Source organism: Scaptodrosophila lebanonensis, unplaced genomic scaffold (genome assembly GCF_003285725.1).
Source record: "Scaptodrosophila lebanonensis strain 11010-0011.00,11010-0021.00 unplaced genomic scaffold, SlebRS2 tig00001415-arrow-pilon, whole genome shotgun sequence".
NCBI classification, from domain to species: Eukaryota; Metazoa; Arthropoda; class Insecta; order Diptera; family Drosophilidae; genus Scaptodrosophila; species Scaptodrosophila lebanonensis.
Window position 1 is genome coordinate 9,529,299 of NW_022060742.1, and position 19,848 is coordinate 9,549,146.

At 43.8% G+C, this 19,848-nt stretch overlaps 2 protein-coding genes across 4 annotated transcripts in view; one reads left to right on the forward strand and one right to left on the reverse strand.

Moving 5' to 3' along the window:
• Positions 1 to 420: 420 nt before the first annotated feature.
• On the reverse strand, positions 421 to 12,365 carry LOC115633171 (protein disabled). The gene is made up of 10 exons (XM_030530583.1): positions 11,557 to 12,365; positions 10,780 to 11,435; positions 10,534 to 10,716; positions 10,037 to 10,472; positions 6,093 to 7,718; positions 4,218 to 5,583; positions 4,074 to 4,159; positions 3,258 to 4,019; positions 3,065 to 3,194; positions 421 to 2,987 (listed from the first exon to the last, which is right to left on the reverse strand). Exons 1-10 carry the CDS (start codon positions 11,690 to 11,692, stop codon positions 1,841 to 1,843), a joined length of 6,528 nt encoding a protein of 2,175 aa, XP_030386443.1. The 5' UTR covers positions 11,693 to 12,365; the 3' UTR covers positions 421 to 1,840.
• Positions 12,366 to 14,098: 1,733 nt separating this feature from the next.
• The window catches only part of LOC115632275 (LIM and SH3 domain protein Lasp), a 41,463-nt gene continuing 35,713 nt past the window's right edge, over positions 14,099 to 19,848 (forward strand). The window contains exon 1 of one of the 3 annotated variants that reach the window (XM_030529358.1): positions 14,099 to 14,825. In XM_030529358.1, the coding sequence (XP_030385218.1) occupies positions 14,757 to 14,825 (69 nt within the window). In that variant the 5' untranslated portion in view covers positions 14,099 to 14,756. The remainder of the gene's footprint in view (positions 14,826 to 19,848) is intronic. The other 2 variants (XM_030529359.1, XM_030529360.1) reach the window with 2 other exon arrangements.

A 19,848-nucleotide genomic window follows, 5' to 3' on the forward strand; every position in this document is an offset into this window, starting at 1 on the left:
GAGGATGCCCGGCAACACTTGGCAGCAACTTGTGTCTATAGGTTTATAAATATTTCTTTTTATTTGGAAATTGTTTTTTTGTATAGGCCTTTTAACGGGTCTGACTACCAAGTGCAGTGATTCGGGGCATGGCTTCCCATTAAGTCAGAAACGTTGTTTAAATATTATTGTAATTTGATTAGATTTTTCCAACATAAACCATCCTGGCTTATAAGACTTTTTTATAACTTCTACTCTAAAGATTGTTTTGTTCCTAGAGCTGTGGATATTTCAAAATTAGCTACGTTTCGTAATCATGAGTTTGCAATGTAAAATAGGAATTTAGGTTGTTTGCATTTATAGAGTTTGTTCACGTTTTTGATAAATTAAACAAATATATTTCATTTTATTTAGGTATCTTTAATAATAGATATAATGTAATGTTAATAATAAAGCGATTTTTGATCTGTATTTGATCATTCAGTTATTCGTTTATTTAGCTGATCTATATATGTAGGCAAATAATACACTTATTTTTTCTTTTAAATAATTATGCGCACTGAAGTTGAATTAAACTAGTCATTTTGTTCTTGTAGCTATTGTAGTTTTAACGTATTCCTCTCCTGAAAGCCAGGCGTTCAGCTATGAGTGTGTATGTATGTATGTATGTGTGTGTGTGTGTATTTAATAGTTATGTATTGTAGTATGTATGCAAATATTATATGCACTTTGGATATACATATCGTTACGACATTTAGCATAGGCCTTGGTTAGTTGCTTTCGTTAGTTTCTCGAAGGGGAACCCCAATTAATGAAGATGAGTATTTTGGTTAGCTATGAGTACATGCTGAGTATCGATAACAAACGCCACACAGTATTAGTACTAAAAGGGTTAAAGTAATAAACTCTATTGGACAATTCCCCGATACTATACCCACACATCGTATCTGTGTGTGTGTACATTAAACACTAAACTTAGTGGATTGTTAATTAAATAACTAGTTGGGGCTTTCTATGCAGCCCACTATATACAATTGATGAGAAAACTATGTAAAATTATTAACTAGTACTGTTTGCTTACTTACAAAGTAATTGTTCGTTACATTTCTGCCTCGATGCTCTGATGCTTGTGGCAAGGCATTTGTCGACACTCAAAAGGATTCCGTGGATAAAAATATCTAACTAAGAATCACAGTGTATATAGTGCTGAGCGCGAACTCGGCTGATTGATAGAGACTTGAGGAATGTTGGTCAGCACAAAAGCATAATTAAAACGTTTTACGAGACGTTTTAGAACTGAACTTAGATTGTAGATTGTATGAGATTTCAATTAATTAAAAATAAAATATGCGTTGCTACAAATAATTGCCAATTCATCGACTATACTGAGTCGAGCTGCAGAAGGTTTAGATGGGTCCAAGTCGATAGCTGGAACTCCATTAATGCCTTACCACAAGACATCATAATCGTAGACATGTTCGGAAGAGGCTATAAGCAGACACTTGACAAAATCATCGAAGGTGCGTTTTAGTTTCCATTTCTTTGGCTTGCGCAGCAACTGCAGCTTCTGCCTAACCTGCGCTTTGGGCGTCAATTTGTTGGCCACGCCGGCGACATGCCAGGGGCTAGTGGAAGTCGATTTTGTTTGCTTTAGCGGCACATTGCAGTAATCGTGCTGTCTGATGTCCTTGTGCTGCTGCAGACGTTGCTCCTGATAGTAGTGGTTTAGGTTGGCCAGATAGAAGAAATCGCAGTCGTTAACCACATCTATTTCGGCATAGTTGCCATCACTTTCCCGGTCCATTGATGGCTTGTTGGCTGCTGCCGTGTTGCGAGCGTTCTTGGCAAAGAGTTGGTCAAATCACATGTTTTCATCAAATTTGGCAAAGTTGTTGTCCTCGGCCCACTGGAATTTATTGGAATTGCCATCGCTGCCACCATTACCAGCACCCTTGTCCCCAGCACCAGCCTCCTCTTCGGCGGTAGGCGATTTAAAGAACTCATCGTCCTCGAACGGATCCTCATTCTTTTTGGCAAATATATTAACCGATTCGGATTTCTTAATCAATTCCTGACGTTGCTGGAGCTTGCTGTTCCGTATATTCTGCTTCCTGCTCATGGCAGCGCTGGCCGGCGCCGCGGCGCCGTTGTTAGACGCTTGTGTCCATTGCTGCGTCGCCTCCTCCTTTTCAAATTCGAACGATGCCTTGGCAAAGTCATCTTCGAAAGCTGCGTCGTCGAACTGCGAGACCTTTACATTGTCGTCGAAGCGTAGTTTTTGGGTTATGGGAGGCGTCGACGTCTGTGGCGTTTCCATGTCAAAGCTCGGCGGTTGCTGCTGTTGTTGCTGCTGTTGGAGCTTTTCACGCTCTGAGAAATCATTGGAGAATCGGAAGAGCGACTTGGAAGTGCTGCCGCCGGCGACGCTGCTGCCGGACACCGGGCCAGCGGGCGTCGATGTGCAGCTCGAGGCCGTGCCAGCTGGGGCTGGTGGCGGCGAGCTCTGATTAAAGTCCGACTCGAAGCCATCGTCGAAGTTAAATTTGCCGCTGCTGCCGTTTCCATCGCCGGTCATCACCGCCGAGCTGCTGGCATTCGAGCGCGGTGTGGGCGTCTGCTCGTAGCTGTCCACGAAGCCATAGTCAGTGACACCGCTGCGTGTGCTGCCCGCATAACGCTTGACATCCATGCCCAAGGAACTCTTCAGTGCACTTAGTGGGGGCGGCGGAATCTTGCCCAGACCCTGGGCGTGCATCTGGCGACGTTCGCTTTCGAGCATGCGCTGATGCATTTCATGGCGTCGCCGGTTTAGGCGCTCAAATTTGTCCTCATCCGTCGGTGGCTCTTCTTCGTACTCCTCGTCGTCTACATAGTCCTCATCGTCATTGTCCTCATCGTTCTGACAAGCAACATAATTGTCCCTCACGCCGCGACCTCGGTGGCCGCAAGGAATATTGCCAACATTTGCCAAATCCTTGGCGCTGCGAGCTCGCGTCTTCTTGCGGAATCTACTAGAAAAGTGAGGGGAAAAAGATTTTATTTGGATTATATTTCAGGGATTAGTTTTTTTTTTGTTTTGGCTTACCTGCGATCCTTCTCGCCATCGGAAGGCGTTTGAGCCAAGGCTGCAGCGCGTCTACTTTCTGCCAAGCGACGTTCTGTCTCGGCCGCGCTCGAGGGACGTTTCCAGGATTTCTGGCCAGGCAACGAGGGCTCTGAAAATGTAGGGAAAAATATGTTTTTAATATTCTTCAAAAGATTATGTTGTGTTCACATACCCTCGCCATCCCAGGGACTGGATCCGCTGCTCTTACGCAGGCGAGGCTGTGCGCCAGCACCTCCGGCTACTTCGCTGCCGAGCTGACTCGGTCGTTGTAGACTCCGTGTGTCTAAGGACCGACCACCACGCGGTTGCTGCAACGGCGGCGGTTGCTGTGGGTGATGAAAATCGTTCTCCGAGTCGTGTTCAAAGTCGATGTCGCCGGTGGCGCGCAGCTTTGATGGTTTTCGCAGCGAGCGTGTTTTAAGCTCCGCAGTACTACCGCCTAAATAACGATCCCGATAATCCTCTCGGCTATCCAGACTGCCGTATACATCGCCACCACTGCCAAAGCTGCGACGTCGTCGTGTGGCGCTCTCAAAGGATTCAACACTTTCGCGATCGAACGATTTGCGTTCGCGTTCGTACATATAATCACCACGTCCCTTGTAGTCCATGGGTGAGCGCCGCCCGTCGTAGACATTCTCGTAGTCGGTGCGACGATTTAGTTTCTCGCCACGATATTCTCCGCCATAATCATCAAAATCGTAGTTGGGCCGTTGGTAATCACGATGGAGACGGTAGCCATAGGCACGGCGATCATAGCCAGCGCCACCAGCAGCTGGTCCGGGAACTGGATTGCCACGCTTATCATAGATGGGCGGGCCGTAGGTAGAGCGCTCGTAAGCACTGCGCTCAAAGGAGCGTGCCCGAACCCCCTGCTCTATTTCCTGCGGCGACCAAGTGTGATGGGCCGGATGATGGTACCAGCTGGGCGAATCTGCACGCGAAGGCGGCATTAGTGGAGGAAAACGATCGTCTTTGTATAACTTACCCAGTTCAAAGTTATCTCTGCTGCGGGACAGCACGTGCTTCAACTTGCGTTGCTGGTCTCGCCTAGTGGCATACTCTTCATCATAGCTACACACAGACAGATGATTAGGATTTAATGAAGGTTGAATTAATTTCGTATACTTACTCGTAGTCTTCGTCGCAAGAGTTCATGCGTCGTGCATGGCGCGTATAAAAGCCAAGCCGTTCGGGATGCGTGACCTGGGCCTGCATTCCGGGCGGCAGGCGTCGCTGCTGCTTTAGATATTCAGGCGTCTCATCATCCCATGGGCTAAGGTCACGGGATGAGGATGATGTCTGTTGGCGCTCCTTCTTTGGCCAGCGGCGACCACCCATGCTACCCGGCTGCTTCGACCAGCCCTCATCACGTGGATCCGATGAGCAGGGCGACTCTGCTGTGTCCTGTTGAGATGTGTTCGAAGGCGGTGGAGGCGGCAGATTCAGCGTATTGGAACGTACACTCGGCTTAAGAGTCTGACGTGCACGCTTCTCTGATGCCAGTTCGTAGGCCGCTGCCTTGGGGGAATCGAAGGTTGCCCACGAATCTTTGGCTGCTTTGGAAGCATCGCTGTCGCGATCTCCCATCTGCTTGGTGGCGGTGTCAATTAGCTGTGAAACAGCCGATAGATGCGAGGGTACGGGCGACACTTGAGCGCCATGTGGCTGAGGGGACTTATGGAGGGGTATGGGCGAGGTGCTAACATCGTTGAACTGCGAAGGAGTGTGCAGGGTATGTGGTCCTCGGGAGGGGGCCGAAGCGGCACCTGTAGAGTTAGCCGGGGAGGTGCGATCGCGAGAGTCTAATGACAAATTTGAAATGGCTCGTTGCATTAAATCATCAATTTCAATATCGTCCCTGGGGCCGATTATGCCGCTGGCAGAGGTAACCGTCAGGAATTTGTGATCCTGCTTGGTCAGCTTTGTAACATCGCTAATATCGTCAGCGTCGGGTTTCGAGTCAACCTTCTCACCGTCCAGTTGCTGTGTGGAGGCCGACAACTTTTCATATTGATCTTGAGCGCTGGTTACTTCAGCGTCCTTGTCATTGCTATCCAGACTACTCTCACCGCCCGCATCCTCGTCATCATCATCATCCACTGTTAGCGCCGATGAGGAGGGCTCTGCTGGGAAGCCTCGACTATCTACCAAGCCTCGCCTATCAGGACCAGTACTGCTTGCCCTATTATCCATGATCTGCCTGAGGTCCTGATCCTCGTTAAACTCATCACTAAACTCCGGAAAGTCCTGCATGAGATCCTTTTCTCGTGACGCTCCACCAGCGCTGCCAGACTGCTGCTTGTCAAACAAATTCTCAACGAGAATGATGTCGCGTAAGGCAGCATAGCGATCCTTGGCTTGTGCCACTACCTCCGTGATTTTGGTGTCAATCTTAGGCAGCGGTGGCTGTTCAACTTGCTGCTCTGGCGGGCTTATAAACCCATCTACGTCCAATTTCTCTTGTGGTACATTTCCAAGCTCTTCGGTGTCAGCCACTTAAATGGAAGAGAATATAATTGTTATGCATATGCTCGCTCAAAACCTTTGACGGTATTTTACTTTGAAATAGTAACTATTATTTACCCAATTTTTAAATTATCTCCCACAGAGACTGAAGCTATGATAACCTTTCTGATATGAATTTTAATGTTTAATTTTATCTTCTCAAGACTACGAATCAATTTTCACTTCTATTTCAATTTTCACCAGCTTAGCTCGCCTCAAGATACAGCTCACAGTTTTTCCCCATCGCGGGTTAGGTTAGAATTCAAGTGATTGGTTGCCCTTTAATACTGACAGGTTTGAAATGAATAGTTTACCTACATTACACCATATAACCTACAAATGGTGTTTGACTCTCCCAAAAGCAATTTTACTTTCTATTTCTCTAAGTAACTTAAATTTTTCTGTGGCTTTGAGAGAGTTGCGTAATTTTCGTTCTCTCTTTCCGGCCCAACGTAGTTTATATGAAACAATTTATTTAACAGTTGAAAGGTTTAATTACCTGGTGGAGGGGTCAAATCACCCATTAAGTCGGTATCCTGGTGTTGTTGTTGCAACTCCTGGTCGATGATCTCTCTGAATACGGCATAGCGGTCTGCGGGGGGAACGGCTGGCACTTGGCCGCGATTCTCCATACCGGGTGCTGTGGTTGCTGCAACGGGCGTTTCATTAAAGTTGGCGAAATTTGCCACAAAAGCATCCTGCGCGCCCGCCCCCATATCTTCGCCAAAGGTATCGTCAAACTTGGCCACAAAAGCGGTCTGCTGATCAAAGTTCACCTTGAAAACGGCTGAAGTGGGTGCAGTTGTAGAAGATGCGGCCGCGGGTATGGGACTAGCACTCGGCACCTGTCTGGGTAACGGACGCGCTTGCTCGGTGGATAGGTATTCGGAGAGGTAAGCAGTAAGCTCGACTAGTGTCATTGTGCTCAGCTTGGTTGTGGGCACATTCAGTTTAACGGCCAGTTCGTCAATCCCTAGTGTTAGCAGCTGGGTCAGTGTAATATCCGGTGCCAAAGCGGCAGCCTCGGCCTTCTCCCGTGCCTGCTGTGCCTGCATTATCTCGGCCTTGTTCTCGTATATATCTTGCGGTTTGCCCAACGACTGTTGACGTTGGGGTCGCGCGCGTGTCGAGCTTTGTATGGGCGGTGGCAACAAAGGTGGCACATCCGCGCTTCCCGCTCCAGCACCGCTCGCTGTATGGCCGACGGGCGCCAAATAGTCGTCCTCTGTGTGGCCAGGCTTCCGTGGCCGGCCGGGTCCAGGAAAGTAACCATCGGAACGGCCCACACGCCTCGAGGGCAATGGTATGGGCGGCACATCTGTGGCCGCCGCAGCCGCTGCTGCGCTACGACGCAGACTCGACGTAGTGTTGTTCAAGTATTCATAGCGGCCACCAGGAGCTGATGATGATGGCATCGCAGCTGGGGTCGTGTGCGGCCTTATAACAATGTCGCTAAATTGTTTTTTGGGCGGCAGCGGCGGCGGTTCGGAGTAGGGCGCCGAATCTGGTCGTGGCGGCGGTTCCGGTGCCGTCTCATTCTCGCTCAGCGAATCGCTCTCCTGCAGACGACGCATGTTAACGCTAGAGTTGTTGTCACGCTTTGAGAAACGTGCCTGTCCGAACAGATGGGGCATCTTCTTGTTACTAATGCTCGAAATGACATCAACCGTCTGTTGCTTCAAAGCTGCCCCGGGCGGCAGCGCAGCCAGTCCTGTGCCTCCACCTCCCGCCGTGGGTCGCGTGCGTACGGAGCTGGTAACTGCCTCCGTCATCTGTCGCTCTAGTCGAGAGATGTCAGCCTTCCAGGTGGCCGTTGTTGCTGGTGCTGGTGGTGGTGGCGTTGGTGATATGCCACTCCCACTTTCGGGCGGCAACTGAACTTGAAGCGGTCCATTGAAGCTATTGTTGCCACCAGTTGCAACTCCAGACTCTGCGACGGCCGACGTGGCGGCCGTATCAAACTCAAAGGCATCCAGTTTGGAGAACAAATCACCGTCTTGGAAGGGATCAGGATCGCTCTTTTTGCGCGTCGGTGAGAACGGATCTGTGTCGCGGGGCAGCAGCACGGGATCATCTAGGACGCTGCATGTCGTTGATGTTTGCTTGGCCGACGCACCCACTGGTTCTAGAGTATAATAGTTCACTTGTGGATTAGTGGGGTGTTTCAAATGGGACGACTTTAGAATAGCGGTGCTAAGCATAAGTTTTAATTTGGCCGCCGAGAACTCATCAGTAGACGTTTGGGAACTGGGAAGTGGGACCGTTTGGACCGAACTGGACAAGGACGAGATATTGGTCTGAGCTGGGGCACTGGAAGAGTTGGGTGGGTGGATAGTGGGGCTGGTGTTGGGCTTGGAACTGGAACTGGAGCTGGTGGTGATTAGTAGGTGCTGGCTTAGGCTTAGAGCAGTTGTTAGAGTGTTAGTAGCGGTGACATAAGTAGCAGAGGCGTTGATGGCATTAGCGTTTCCTGCGGTGCAAGTGCAAATAGTTTTGTTAGCTGTGTTAGTTTGGTTCAAGGCGTTATAGTTAGGATGTTGATATTGGCGATAATATCGATATTTGCAACATTTACAATTAATATTATAGTTTTTGAATATATACATATTTATGTACAGAGTGGTCGATGGTTTGGTACGAAAAATATACACACTAGGAATAAAGGCAGCCCAGAAACTTGTGGACTATTCAAATATTGACATATCGATATCAACCACCCTAAGCGGTAGCACCTGTTGCCGCAGTCGCAGTTGCCGTCGCTGCTGCAGCTGCTGCTGTACCTGGTGTGGATGTGGTGCCTTGGTTAGTAGTGGCGCACATATTCTGTGGCCTGGTGTTAGTAATCAGGCTGGTTGGAATGGTTGGAGCCTCCTCGAAGAGACACTCCTTGCTGAGGAATTCATCGACCGCCACTGCCGTTGCTGTGCTGTAATTAGCAGCGCCACCCTCGCCACCTGTAGCACCACCGAGTGCCTGACTACCGGTCAAATCTTTGAGCACTTTCTTGGGCGGATTCTTGAGCTCTTGGAAGAAGTATTTCTTATCGACATAGGGCCGTGTACGGCCAATGCCTAGCGGGTCCAGATCTGTAAAAGCATCTGCACATTTTGAGAGAGAGACTCGAGTCAGTGACACTGTGGTGGCTAGGCACGAGTACACAGCTCAAAAGTGCAAGCACGCACCAAATGAGAAAACAAACCAAAAATGTGAGGAAACTCAAGAAAACCATAACACAAAGTTAAATTCAATTAAAAGAACACGAAATGGTCCGCCACAAAAAATGTTGTAAATCGCAGCCAAGCTTCGATTGGGTGATTATATTTTTAAAAAGAAAAACCATACATGTTATGATTATATAGTCGAGTTCATTCGACTATACGATAACCTGTACCAAACAGTTATTTTATGAACACGAGTATACTGGCCTGCTTTCATTTCTAACTTCAATCAAATTTATAATGATTTGATTAGTTGAAGCAAGCTTAAAGTTTAAACTTAAACTAAGCGAATATTTGGTTGTCTTTTGTGGACCTTAGCAGCTATTTTGATATAGCTCGATCGCCATTTCAGACTTATATAAGCTAATACGGACTGACCGACGCAAATGACTTTATTGAAACCCAAAGTACAGGATATAAAAAGTACATTTTCATATCTGTCATGTTGTTAGTAGTAGTTGGTTACTTTATTAATAGTAAGGTACATATTTAATTAAAGTCGCATTCACACTGGACGAAATAAAGCAACAGATTGATATAAAGGTGCTGGTTTGAATCAAATTACAAAATAAATATTGGAAGTGGATGTGGCTTCTTAGTGTTAGACTAGCTGTTTTCAAACTAAAATTTAAGCCAATAACAATTGAATTAATATTGTATAACTAAATGTCCATAACATGCGGAATCGCCTTTTGTATACGTTAACTTTATCTTCCCCCTCTCCTACATCTCAATAAAAAACGTCGGAATCGTTCCTATGTTAACTGTAAGATAAGATTTTATTAAAACTTCAGAAGTTCCTTCTACCTGCTACATAAGGATGTCCTTTTCTTAATGTGGAATTACCATTGATTTAAAATTTTATAATTAAATGTCTATCGAAGTTACACTATTGGTTTTAGAAAATTGACTTTAAGAATATTTTTCTACCTACTTGTATATAGTCTGTGGCAAACATAAAGCAATGAACATACTATAATCATAGCTTGACAATGAAAAATAAACAAAAACTAAAACAAGAGCACGCACCCTCCCTAACCTTTAATCTGACCCCAGAATCGAGTGCCCAGTGTGAATGGCGGCTTTTCATTCATTAACAACAATGCCATATACTTGTTTGTATGTTGATATATATATATGTGTATAATGTACAAGTGTATATAGAAACATGTATGTATGCATGTATATCTACAACGTAATGAAATAAGCCACTCTGTCCACTCACCCGACATGGTTGCCGCTTGCGCTGAATCGCTCCCAGCCGCTGCAAATTCCGTGCCAGATAGCCCCAAACTGCTTAGCTCAACATCGGCGAGGGCGGAGGCCTCACTTAATTGCTGCGTGGGCGTCGATGTTGACTCGCTGGCGGCCAGGGGTGCCATAGGCAGACCGCCAGTTCCACCGGTGCCACTTAATGCGGCCAAGCCCATAACACCCATGGCAGTGGCCTTGGTGGTATCGAAAACATCACTCTGTTGCTCCAATTCGTGCAGCCAACTATCATCATCGTCTGCCTGGAGGGTGGCCGGCGAACCGCTGGCCCCGGGCGCAGGCGATAACAATGTCGACATGGCTTCGAGTGCGGAGCCACTTTCTGCTTTATTTGCAGGCTTGTGACGCGTGCGTCCCGAATCCGGTGGCGGTGGCAAGATATTGTATGACTAAAAGAGATATTTACAATCAGTATGTATCCCAGCTAGTGACAGTATGATTGCAACAAACCGGTACATAGATAAAGGAGTCGCCAAAGGGATCATCCTCGCTAGCTGATTTGCCCAAAGCAGCAGCAGACTGCCCAGCGGCCGACTCATTGGGTGTGATGCGCTCCATTTGTGTGATGCCACGCTGCAACGAAGTAAGCTCCTGTTCCAGATCAACCAGATCGGCGACAGATTCGGGCGACAGCTGCAAAGATTGGCAGTTGTTGGATGACATTTCTTTAAAATCCTATGCGTATCTTGGTTTTACCTCTTTGGCAGCTGCTCCGCTTGTCTTGGCCACGTCCAAGTTGACACCCAGACGCGTTTCACTGCTGACACCATTGGCGCTCGCACCCAAACTACCCAGCATGGTGAGCGTATGTGCGCTGCTTGTGCCCGTTCCGAGCTCACTGTGTCCGCCGGCCGACTTTAACGATGACAATGAGGCCAGCTGACTTGCATGATCGTGCAGTGTTTTTCCCTGGATTTGTTGGCGTGCCATCTCAATTTCCTTCTTTTTCAGCTCAAACACAACCTGGAAGAGATCGCGCATGGCCAGTACCACCTGGCTGGCAGCCTTGTCTGTTTTAATACCAAAGAAGCGATGCCCGCTATCGGGCGATCCAAAGATATAGCCAAAGGCACGCGAATCCGTCATGTCCTGGGCAATGAACGAGATCTTATGCACAGGATGATGGTACAGTGAGTCCCCTGTCTTCTCGTCCCGCAATCGTAACCCATCAATGGTCACGTGTATGGTGATGCGTTGCTTGTGCTCTCCGGCCGCGCGTATTGCCATCTTCAAGTCCTGCAACGCCTCCTGGCACATGCGATCGCCACGCGCTTCCCCCACCTCCAAGATGCCAATGAGCTTAGCCTTGAACTGCACGCCATCGCCAAAGAAACGGCCGGGATCATTGCGATCTATGGAGGAAATAAAAATATTGCATCAGCACTGTGTACGAAAATCCATAGATAGATATATCTATGTATGTATATATTGTATATAAGCAAGCAAACAAATGGTTTCTAGATAATTGCTAACGTTTTGCGTAGTTCGTCTCCTGTACACCAGATGATCCGCTACCGCCGCTGCCTCCACCTACAACAGAGCTGAACGTGCTGGCCAACGATAAATTCGACGATGCTGTGGATAGTTTGGACACGAGCGACTTGACCATTTTCCCTGCCAATACCCAATTGTGACTGCGTCAGAGTCAGCGTCAGAAGCGCACCCACAGTACCCGTCGGGTGTGTCAACAAAACAATCTAGTTACGAGATTCTAGATATTAATTTCTCTGTAGCATCCAGCTACTGGATAGCGCAGCTTCCGTCTCATGACGCCGCATCACCCGTTCGCGTGTGCAATTGTGTGTGTCTCACTTTCATGCCATTTCCATGCCGCAGACAAAGGCAAACAAACAAGCAAACAATATGATTTTCGCGTATTTCTTTAACTTGTTTGTGTATGTGGTTTTTTTTTAGACTTTTAATTTAATTCTGAATCGCGCAGCTGCGACGCATTGAATGACGAAACGAAACCGAAGCGATCGCGCTTCTGGAATGACAACAAACGAATGTATAGAATAGAACGATGCTGCTGCTCTGTTAATGCCTCCACTGGACCGAACCGAATTAACGTTGTGCGGGTGGCCGCGGTGGCGACGGCGCCGTTATTTGTAAAAATTTAAAAACAAACACAAAGACACAGACACACTTATAAACACACATGCACATGCGCACTGAAATTCCACTATTATTAAGCGCTTTTTCTTGCAGCAGATGCAAGAGCGGTGAGAGAGAAAGAAGAGCGAAAAAAAAAAATTTGTTGTCGTTGGTCGTCGCAAAAACAACAAAACTACGTATAGTACAACAAATACAACACTCGAGAAAGCAGCTGCACCGACAACACCACCTGCCGACGACTCGTTAGCTCTATTGTTGGGCGCACAACGACGTTCAGACGGTATTAGTGTATGGGCAGGTGAACGGCGTACGACTGATCGTGTATGCAATGCCTTCAGTCGATCGCCGATACAAAAATATTAATGTCTATCGATACTTACATTTACAAGGACTCGTCTTCTTTCGTAGCGTCTGCATGGTTGTTACAATGAATTGATTAGCATTCGTGTGATGACCTGTGACCTTGCGTATGGTGACGGCAGTTGTGGCTGCTTTATGGCAGCGTTGACCCTCCTTTTATTTATAAACCTATCACAGTTTAATTAATTTCCTTGCCGTGACTCGTCATTTGAACGAAGTCTGTCGTTAAATATATGGATTTTTAATGTGGGCTGCTTATTCATATGCTTTGTTTACACCCGACTTCTTCGTTATTGTTATTGGTATCTTCTTCTTTTACACTACAAAAGTGTAACGGGTGTACGTTGTGGGTTGTTGTTGTTGTTGCTTAGTTCGGTCGATAGTACGGGCCGGCATTTATCGTACTACAAATACACATCATAGATTATTGATTTTTCAATTGCCGTCGCATGGGCCTGCGTGTGTGTATGTTTGGCTGAATTTTTGCTGGCTAGTGATGCCTACTTTTCGGCGTTCCTAAGGCAGACTTTGTATTTGAAATCACGTATTCCGCGTAGTAACTGACTACGACTTAAGCGTTGAATAATCAATAAATTACGCTCATGCTTTTTGTAAGCCCTAATTTATGTTTGAATACCGCATGTGGTTGTTCCAAACTACTTCACATGAACAGGAAGGCGACTTAATTCCGTTTTGATTTAAGTTTATATGATGAAAGCCTTTTGAAACATCCTTTTTACATGTCTGGCAGACAAATGGTTCCAATTTGTTACACACACGAAATCCCAGAGACTGCGAAAAATTACCACGAAAATTACTACGAAAAATTACCATTTAAGCAGTTATTAACCCTATTTCGTCTATTTACAATTTTCAATAGGTGCACCTGGCATTCCAGTAGAAAATGTGTATTTTATTTGCTAATAGTTTGCGGTTTTTGTGATTTTTAAGCAATTTTTTATATCCGCCCACAATGCACGAAGTGCACACAAAAAAATTCGATAGTAAACTCCAAGGATACAAAGTGGTGGTGCCTTACTTGAAACGCCCTGTACAACCGGTATGAGTCATCTATCGATAAATTATTGGCGCGCACACTAATTTTAAAGTTTAAAACAACTGTATAATTACTATACTTGTTTAAGTAATATTCAAACAAAAACAAATTCAAAGCATATTTTAATTACCTACTTTCCACTTTATTTTTACTAACAACATTGTTTAAAATAAATTAAAGCCTTTCCTCCTCAGGTTTGCTGCCGGACCAAGTATCTATAACTCACACTATAATTTCGGACTATAATATACTACATTAAAGCACCTATTCTAAACATAAATTTCCTTTATTTTACATTTCATGAAATTACAAGAGCGGTAAGAAACGTTATAAATTCAAAAGCGACTAAACTGTTATACAGTGCGCATAGCTATTCGATGGTGCTCTCACCCCTATCATATCGATTGACGGCCGACTACCGATATATTGTGCTGCCAGACATATTGCAACCGCTCATAAGAAGTATTTCACTCGACCGCGGCGGACGTGCATTCTGTTGAGCGGAAGAGCAACGAATAAATTTAAAGTTGTTAATGCCAATTATTTAATGCAATAATAGCAATCATAATTGTGCTCAGCATTATTTAGAATCTGTACCGTTACAACCATTCGTGACCGGTGGCGTGCTTTTTAAGTGGAGTTTTTAGCAAAACGTGCGCGCGTCGCTTAACAATAGCAGCGCAACAGTTATTTTAAAAAATTTTTCCTTTGTGCAAAGGTATTATTAACAAAGTGCTAAACGTGGTTATAAAACAACGAGAAAAATTGATTAACAACCAAGCAAACCAGTTAGCAGCTGCCAAGTTTCAAATTTATACAATTCAAGCCACACTACGACAGAGGATTTCGTTTCGTAGTGTGAATATTCTCGGCCAGGCAACAACACACACAGCACAGCAATAGAAATAGTTACTTTTGGTCCATCATTTTGGTTAACAAACTAGCAATCGCTATGCGAAATTGAGCAGCGTCGCGTTATATATAGTGTACATGTGTTCTCAGTGAAATTTCCAAATTATAAGTTACATTGGAAAAGTGTAAATACAAAGAGTGAGTGCTTGCAGCCTATACCAACACATATACACAACACACACGTACACTAACACAACACACATACAAATAGTGGAGCAACAGCAACAAAATGAATAAAACCTGTGCGCGTTGTCAAAAGGTGGTTTATCCCATCGAGGAGCTAAAATGCTTGGATAAGGTAAGTTTCGATGCAGTTTAAATTGAACTAATTTGCGTAACAAGTAAATAGATGCCTACCAGATAAATGACAATAAGCCTTAATTCTTGTACATCCCAAATAGAATTGGCACCATTCTGTATGTATGTATGTGTGTATATTAGTATTTTCCAGTTTTGCTCCTTTGCTTTATGCCGCTGCTTCGCACTTGTTGCGCGCGTTAAAGCGAGACGGATATACATCCCACTCTACACTGTGCTCATGCGTAGCAATCCTACGCAGTGGCGCTCTTGATGTGGTTTTTGTTGTTCTTGTAATGCTGCGCCCACAACAACACCACCAGCAGCAGCACTAGCACTAACAAAAACAACAGCAGCATAGCTTGATAATTACAACAACAAAGGCAATAAAAAGCTGTTCGGCTAGTTTAATTTGCCAGCCTGCTCCTTGCTCATAAATTACATACCGATTTAGCTTGCAAAATGCAAAAGCGCACAACGCAAAGTAACGGCACAGTCCATACACACTGAATTGACGACAGTCGAACTTCTATATAACGTTATTCAGCTTTCTTTTCTCTTTTTAAATATATGTATGTAAATTCGTATTACAGAAATAAATGATCACTTTGGCATATTTTTAAAAAGTAAACATTATTCTTACGCATTCTCTTAAAATAATGTATTTTGCGATTTGGATTGACAATATGCTGATTATATAGTATGTACATACATACATTCTATTCTTCCTTTTGGGCTTATGCATGTTTATGCATATATGTATGTATCTACATATATATATTTTATTATTTATCAGGTATTCTACGAAAAGTTCAAGGAAATTACTCAAAATTTTGAAATATGAGTGTTGAACAGTTTTCTTACATTTTTTATTAATCTGGTTAAGAATTTTTTGTTAAAAGGTTGGGTTTTTAGCGAAGCATTGCTTTTCGATTGGTTTTATAAAGTACTTCGAATGTAGTTCACCATTTTCGTTCGTTCCAAATATGTTTGACTGTAAAAACTTGTATGCATGCGAACAAATGTGTGTGGGTGGGTGTGAGAATAAGTGAGTGGGTGAGGGTATTCCGAGTGCGGGGTACTGTCTGGCCCGTCTGTTCTGCTGCTTGCAACAAATTTTTCAATTTTCGCCAACTCAGGAAATTTAAAATTGCTTTTAATTCGTGTCGCTGTTATTTCCGCAAAACAGCAGCGCAGTCGCCGGCCCTCACTCTCCTCTCTTGAAATTTTGAGTACGCGTGAAGCTGGAGGTGGAGGTAGAGGAGTGGAACAGAGGCGCCTGCCAAGCGCATCTTTTGATCTTAGTAGCCCTTCTGCCCGCTAGCTGCTCGCGATTTGCGTAAAAAAACAACAAAAGTAACAGCAGCAAACCAAACCAATCCGTTGACCGACCTTGAGCGCATATTTTCGAGACCAGTTTCGCATTCATACACACACATACTCGGAGCCTAACACACTTGTGTTGGTCATGCGTTGCTTTCTTCGGCATCTCCGCCGCCACCCCTTTGGTCCGACTGTTGGTCAGTTTTGCTGATTATTGGTTTATTCTTGATTCCAGTTTATTTTTATTGAAGTGTTTTCCGTCCGTCCGACGGAATGACAAGCTCGACCGCTCGTCTGAGCCCGTTCTTTATTTGTTTTTTGCTGGGTTGTGTCTATTTTTGCTGTTGTTCTCAGTACCTCTTTTGTGTGTGTGTGTGTGTGTGTGTGTGTCATGTATGACTGATGTGCAAATGAAGCTCCAAAGTACATGAAAATCATGATGACCGAAGCAGCCTCAATTGAAGAAATTTCTATTGTGTTTTTCTGTTGTTGCTTTTACTACTGCTCTGAAATATTTCGATTTTGGCAAAGAACATTCGGGGCTTTCTGTTTAATCTTAGAACTATGTTTGTTCCATATGTATGGCTGATAACGCCATGACAAAGCACCAGTGTATGTACCTACAATACGTAAATAAACAATAGCAACGAGCGCACGTTTATCAATTGCAATAAACAAAGTTGTTGCTACTGTTGCCTCAAAGCCCCCTACGCCTCGTTCCACTTCCAACGACAAGTTCAATTCCTACAAGTAATTAGCATTCAGAATAGCATTTCGTGTATTGTAATCAGTTACAAAAGCAGTTGTTGTACATCAACCTTCACCCTATTTACAAAACCGAGGAAACCTCTAGATTTGTGTGTCTTTCTGTTTATCTACTAAGCGGAGTTATTTAATTATAGAGAAGAACTATAAAGACGCGTGCGCGCATTTTGTTGTTCTCGCTCTCAAACGTTTTCTTCTAATTATAGACATGATGGAGTAATGAAAACTATATTTAAAGTCTACGCAATGAAGTCAGTTATAAAATATGCATGGCCCTGTTCTTGTTAATGGAAATGTTGAAATACAAACACAGACAGTCTTACAAATATGTAAACTCGTACTATATTTATTTGCCTCACATGTCCGATAGACGACATGTGGCAGGCGTTGCATTTTCATTCTAGTCTCATGTTTGACTTCAAGCATTTTACTGTGGCTGGCTGGCATGGAACGGGGGGAAGGGGCCAAGAAGAGAACGACAGAGGAGTTTAATGGTGCAGATAGGGTGTGTCATAGTCTCATTGCTGTATTGCATTGATATTACATTTATGTATATTGTAAGGTGTGAGAAAGGAATGAAGTCATGTGTATACATACATATTTCAAAAGATCATGAAACAAATACATTCTGGGCGTGAGTCATTGCTGGATGGTTAAGAATGCGAGGCAATCGGGTATTCATACATATTTATTTGTTTTTTGTTTAGATTCCGAAGTTGTTGATTAAATCGGTCTTGTGCACCTGTAAGTCATAAGCAAGTCACATGAAAACGTTAAGTGCTATTCATGTATTAACTAAAAATAGGCACTGTAGTCCAGCTGTTATAGGCAGTCATTTTTGTTTTAGAATCTAGATATTTCGATTGTTTGAATATGTGTTAAGATGTTGGTCACTATGCAAGGGTAAGACGGGATGAAAGAATCTTATGCCCATGAAAGCAGAAGATGAAATAAAATTATATTTGTTTACGTTTTAATGTTGTTTGTCAATAATTGCTCCCAATATACCAAAACTGTACTTATCACATGTCCTTGCAGCTCAGCTTCTCTAAGTCGACCTTAGGACAAAAAACTAATTTTAATGATGGACCGGGGCAATATTCCAGCGCATCGTGGCTATGAAATACCCACATATAAATATATAAAATGAGACTTAGGAGCTTCGTCGCTGTTGTGTATTGGACATTAATATCTTTATTTGTAGTTTAACAGGAAAAAAAAACTTAAATATAGTGAACAGATATCAAGTCGGTGTCAGCAATTTATTTAATATCAATAAAAATGGACATTGATTTGATTAAATTGTTATCGCATTATCAATATAAATAATATTTCTTTTGCTTTTACTTTAAAATGGCTTTACATTCGAATAAATTTTGTTTATATAGATATTATAGATATTTTTAATTTCCTCACAACAATGAAAATCCAGAAATAGTTTCAATTGTTGCACCACCCTAATTTTCAATTGACTATTTGTGGTAAAAAAAAAAACTCTAAGTTTTACACGTGACACATCCTGATATAGAAATCGATACTCGTGACGGCAATAAACGAGCATTTTATACCAATTATCTTTGTCGTCCTCCCACTTCCACCGCCATGCCCCTTTACCTTAAAACATTTGTACACACGGTTCGGAACTTTGTCTTGTCTTCTACCGTTGTTGTTGTAAATAAAAAAATGCTTTTTAATACCAACGGCGACGCTGTGAGTAACGCCGGCGCTTTGTTAAGCGATTTTTGATACGAAACTTCACTCAACTTGTCGCAGCTTTTGGCAATTTCATTTAATTTTGTTGTTGTTGTTGTTGTATTTTTTCTGCCGTTTTCAATTTGCAAAAATTCACGAATGTGAATTTGACTTTTGCGCTTTGCTGTTTTGGTCGGGTTGCTGCCGCTGCCGCTTCCACTTCCACCATCCGTGGCATGACGATTATTTCATGCTCGAAATGAAAGTAAATGACCTCTTTGTTGTGAGTGTGAACGATGGAGTGGGGGAGAGTGAGAACTGCACAGTGGTTTTGCATTCAAATACATAAAGCTCCCATTTTAAGGCTAAATTGATGTCAATTAATTTTCCAAAGTTTCAAAATACTTGACGTACTGCAAAGGAAACATTAAGAGCTGACTACACCTCTGTAATCAAGTATGCTTCCAAATCTTAAAAACCTGCTTCCGTTGGCAAATTTGACCAAATTATTTGAAATCAAAATTGATTAGCTAACCAAGCCTGAAGCAAGAATTACCTCAGAGAGTAATTAGTGATACAAAATTGAAAAACTACCTCTGCATATTTGCTTTCCGAAAGAAATTTCATTTATCCATCTTGTTTTTACATAAGTCGATCGAATCTAGAATAAGACTTAATCACTTATTAAGGAATATATTTGGGCGGCCTACTGGGCTAGAGTTATTGAAAATCATTTATAATCGTTTCAACAATTTGTAAAATTTCATCATATTTTTGAACTTTTTGTTGCTGATAAAAATGCATTGTTTGGCTTAAAAATAAACACACACAAGTATTTTTGAATTGCCTCTATATATTTCCCGGCACTTTAGAGAAATTGTTCGTTTTCAAATGTATGGAATAGGAATGCAACTTTATTTAAGTGAAATTGTTTTGAAATTTTCAGCGCAATTTGTTTGCGCTTAAGGTCCACTGTGCGCTGCTCGACTCTGAATTGAATATGTTGTTGTCTTTGTGGACGTGGTGTGCTATGCTGTGCGCCAATTTTAGCCAAGAGCGTCGACAACGGCGGCATTTTGGCCAAATCGTGCCTAGTGTAGGCTCTCGTTCTCAAGGCACGAGTCATTTGAAGTTGAAGTTGAACTGGCTATAGCTAGCCTATATGGCTGTCTGGCTGGCACACAGTTTAAACTTGGGGCAACGAAGCGTCAAATCCAAGCAGCAGCAGCAGCAGCAGAAGCAGG

Bases quoted from the DNA above. Each gene is read 5' to 3' on its own strand.
- LOC115633171 (XM_030530583.1), bottom strand. From the start codon at position 11,692: ATGGTCAAGTCGCTCGTGTCCAAACTATCCACAGCATCGTCGAATTTA. The intron at 7,719-10,036 runs GTGAGTGGACAG...ATTATACTCTAG, and splicing joins GCAAGCGGCAACCATGTCGG to AACCAGTGGGTGCGTCGGCC. The intron at 2,988-3,064 runs GTAAGCCAAAAC...CTTTTCTAGTAG, and splicing joins GATGGCGAGAAGGATCGCAG to ATTCCGCAAGAAGACGCGAG.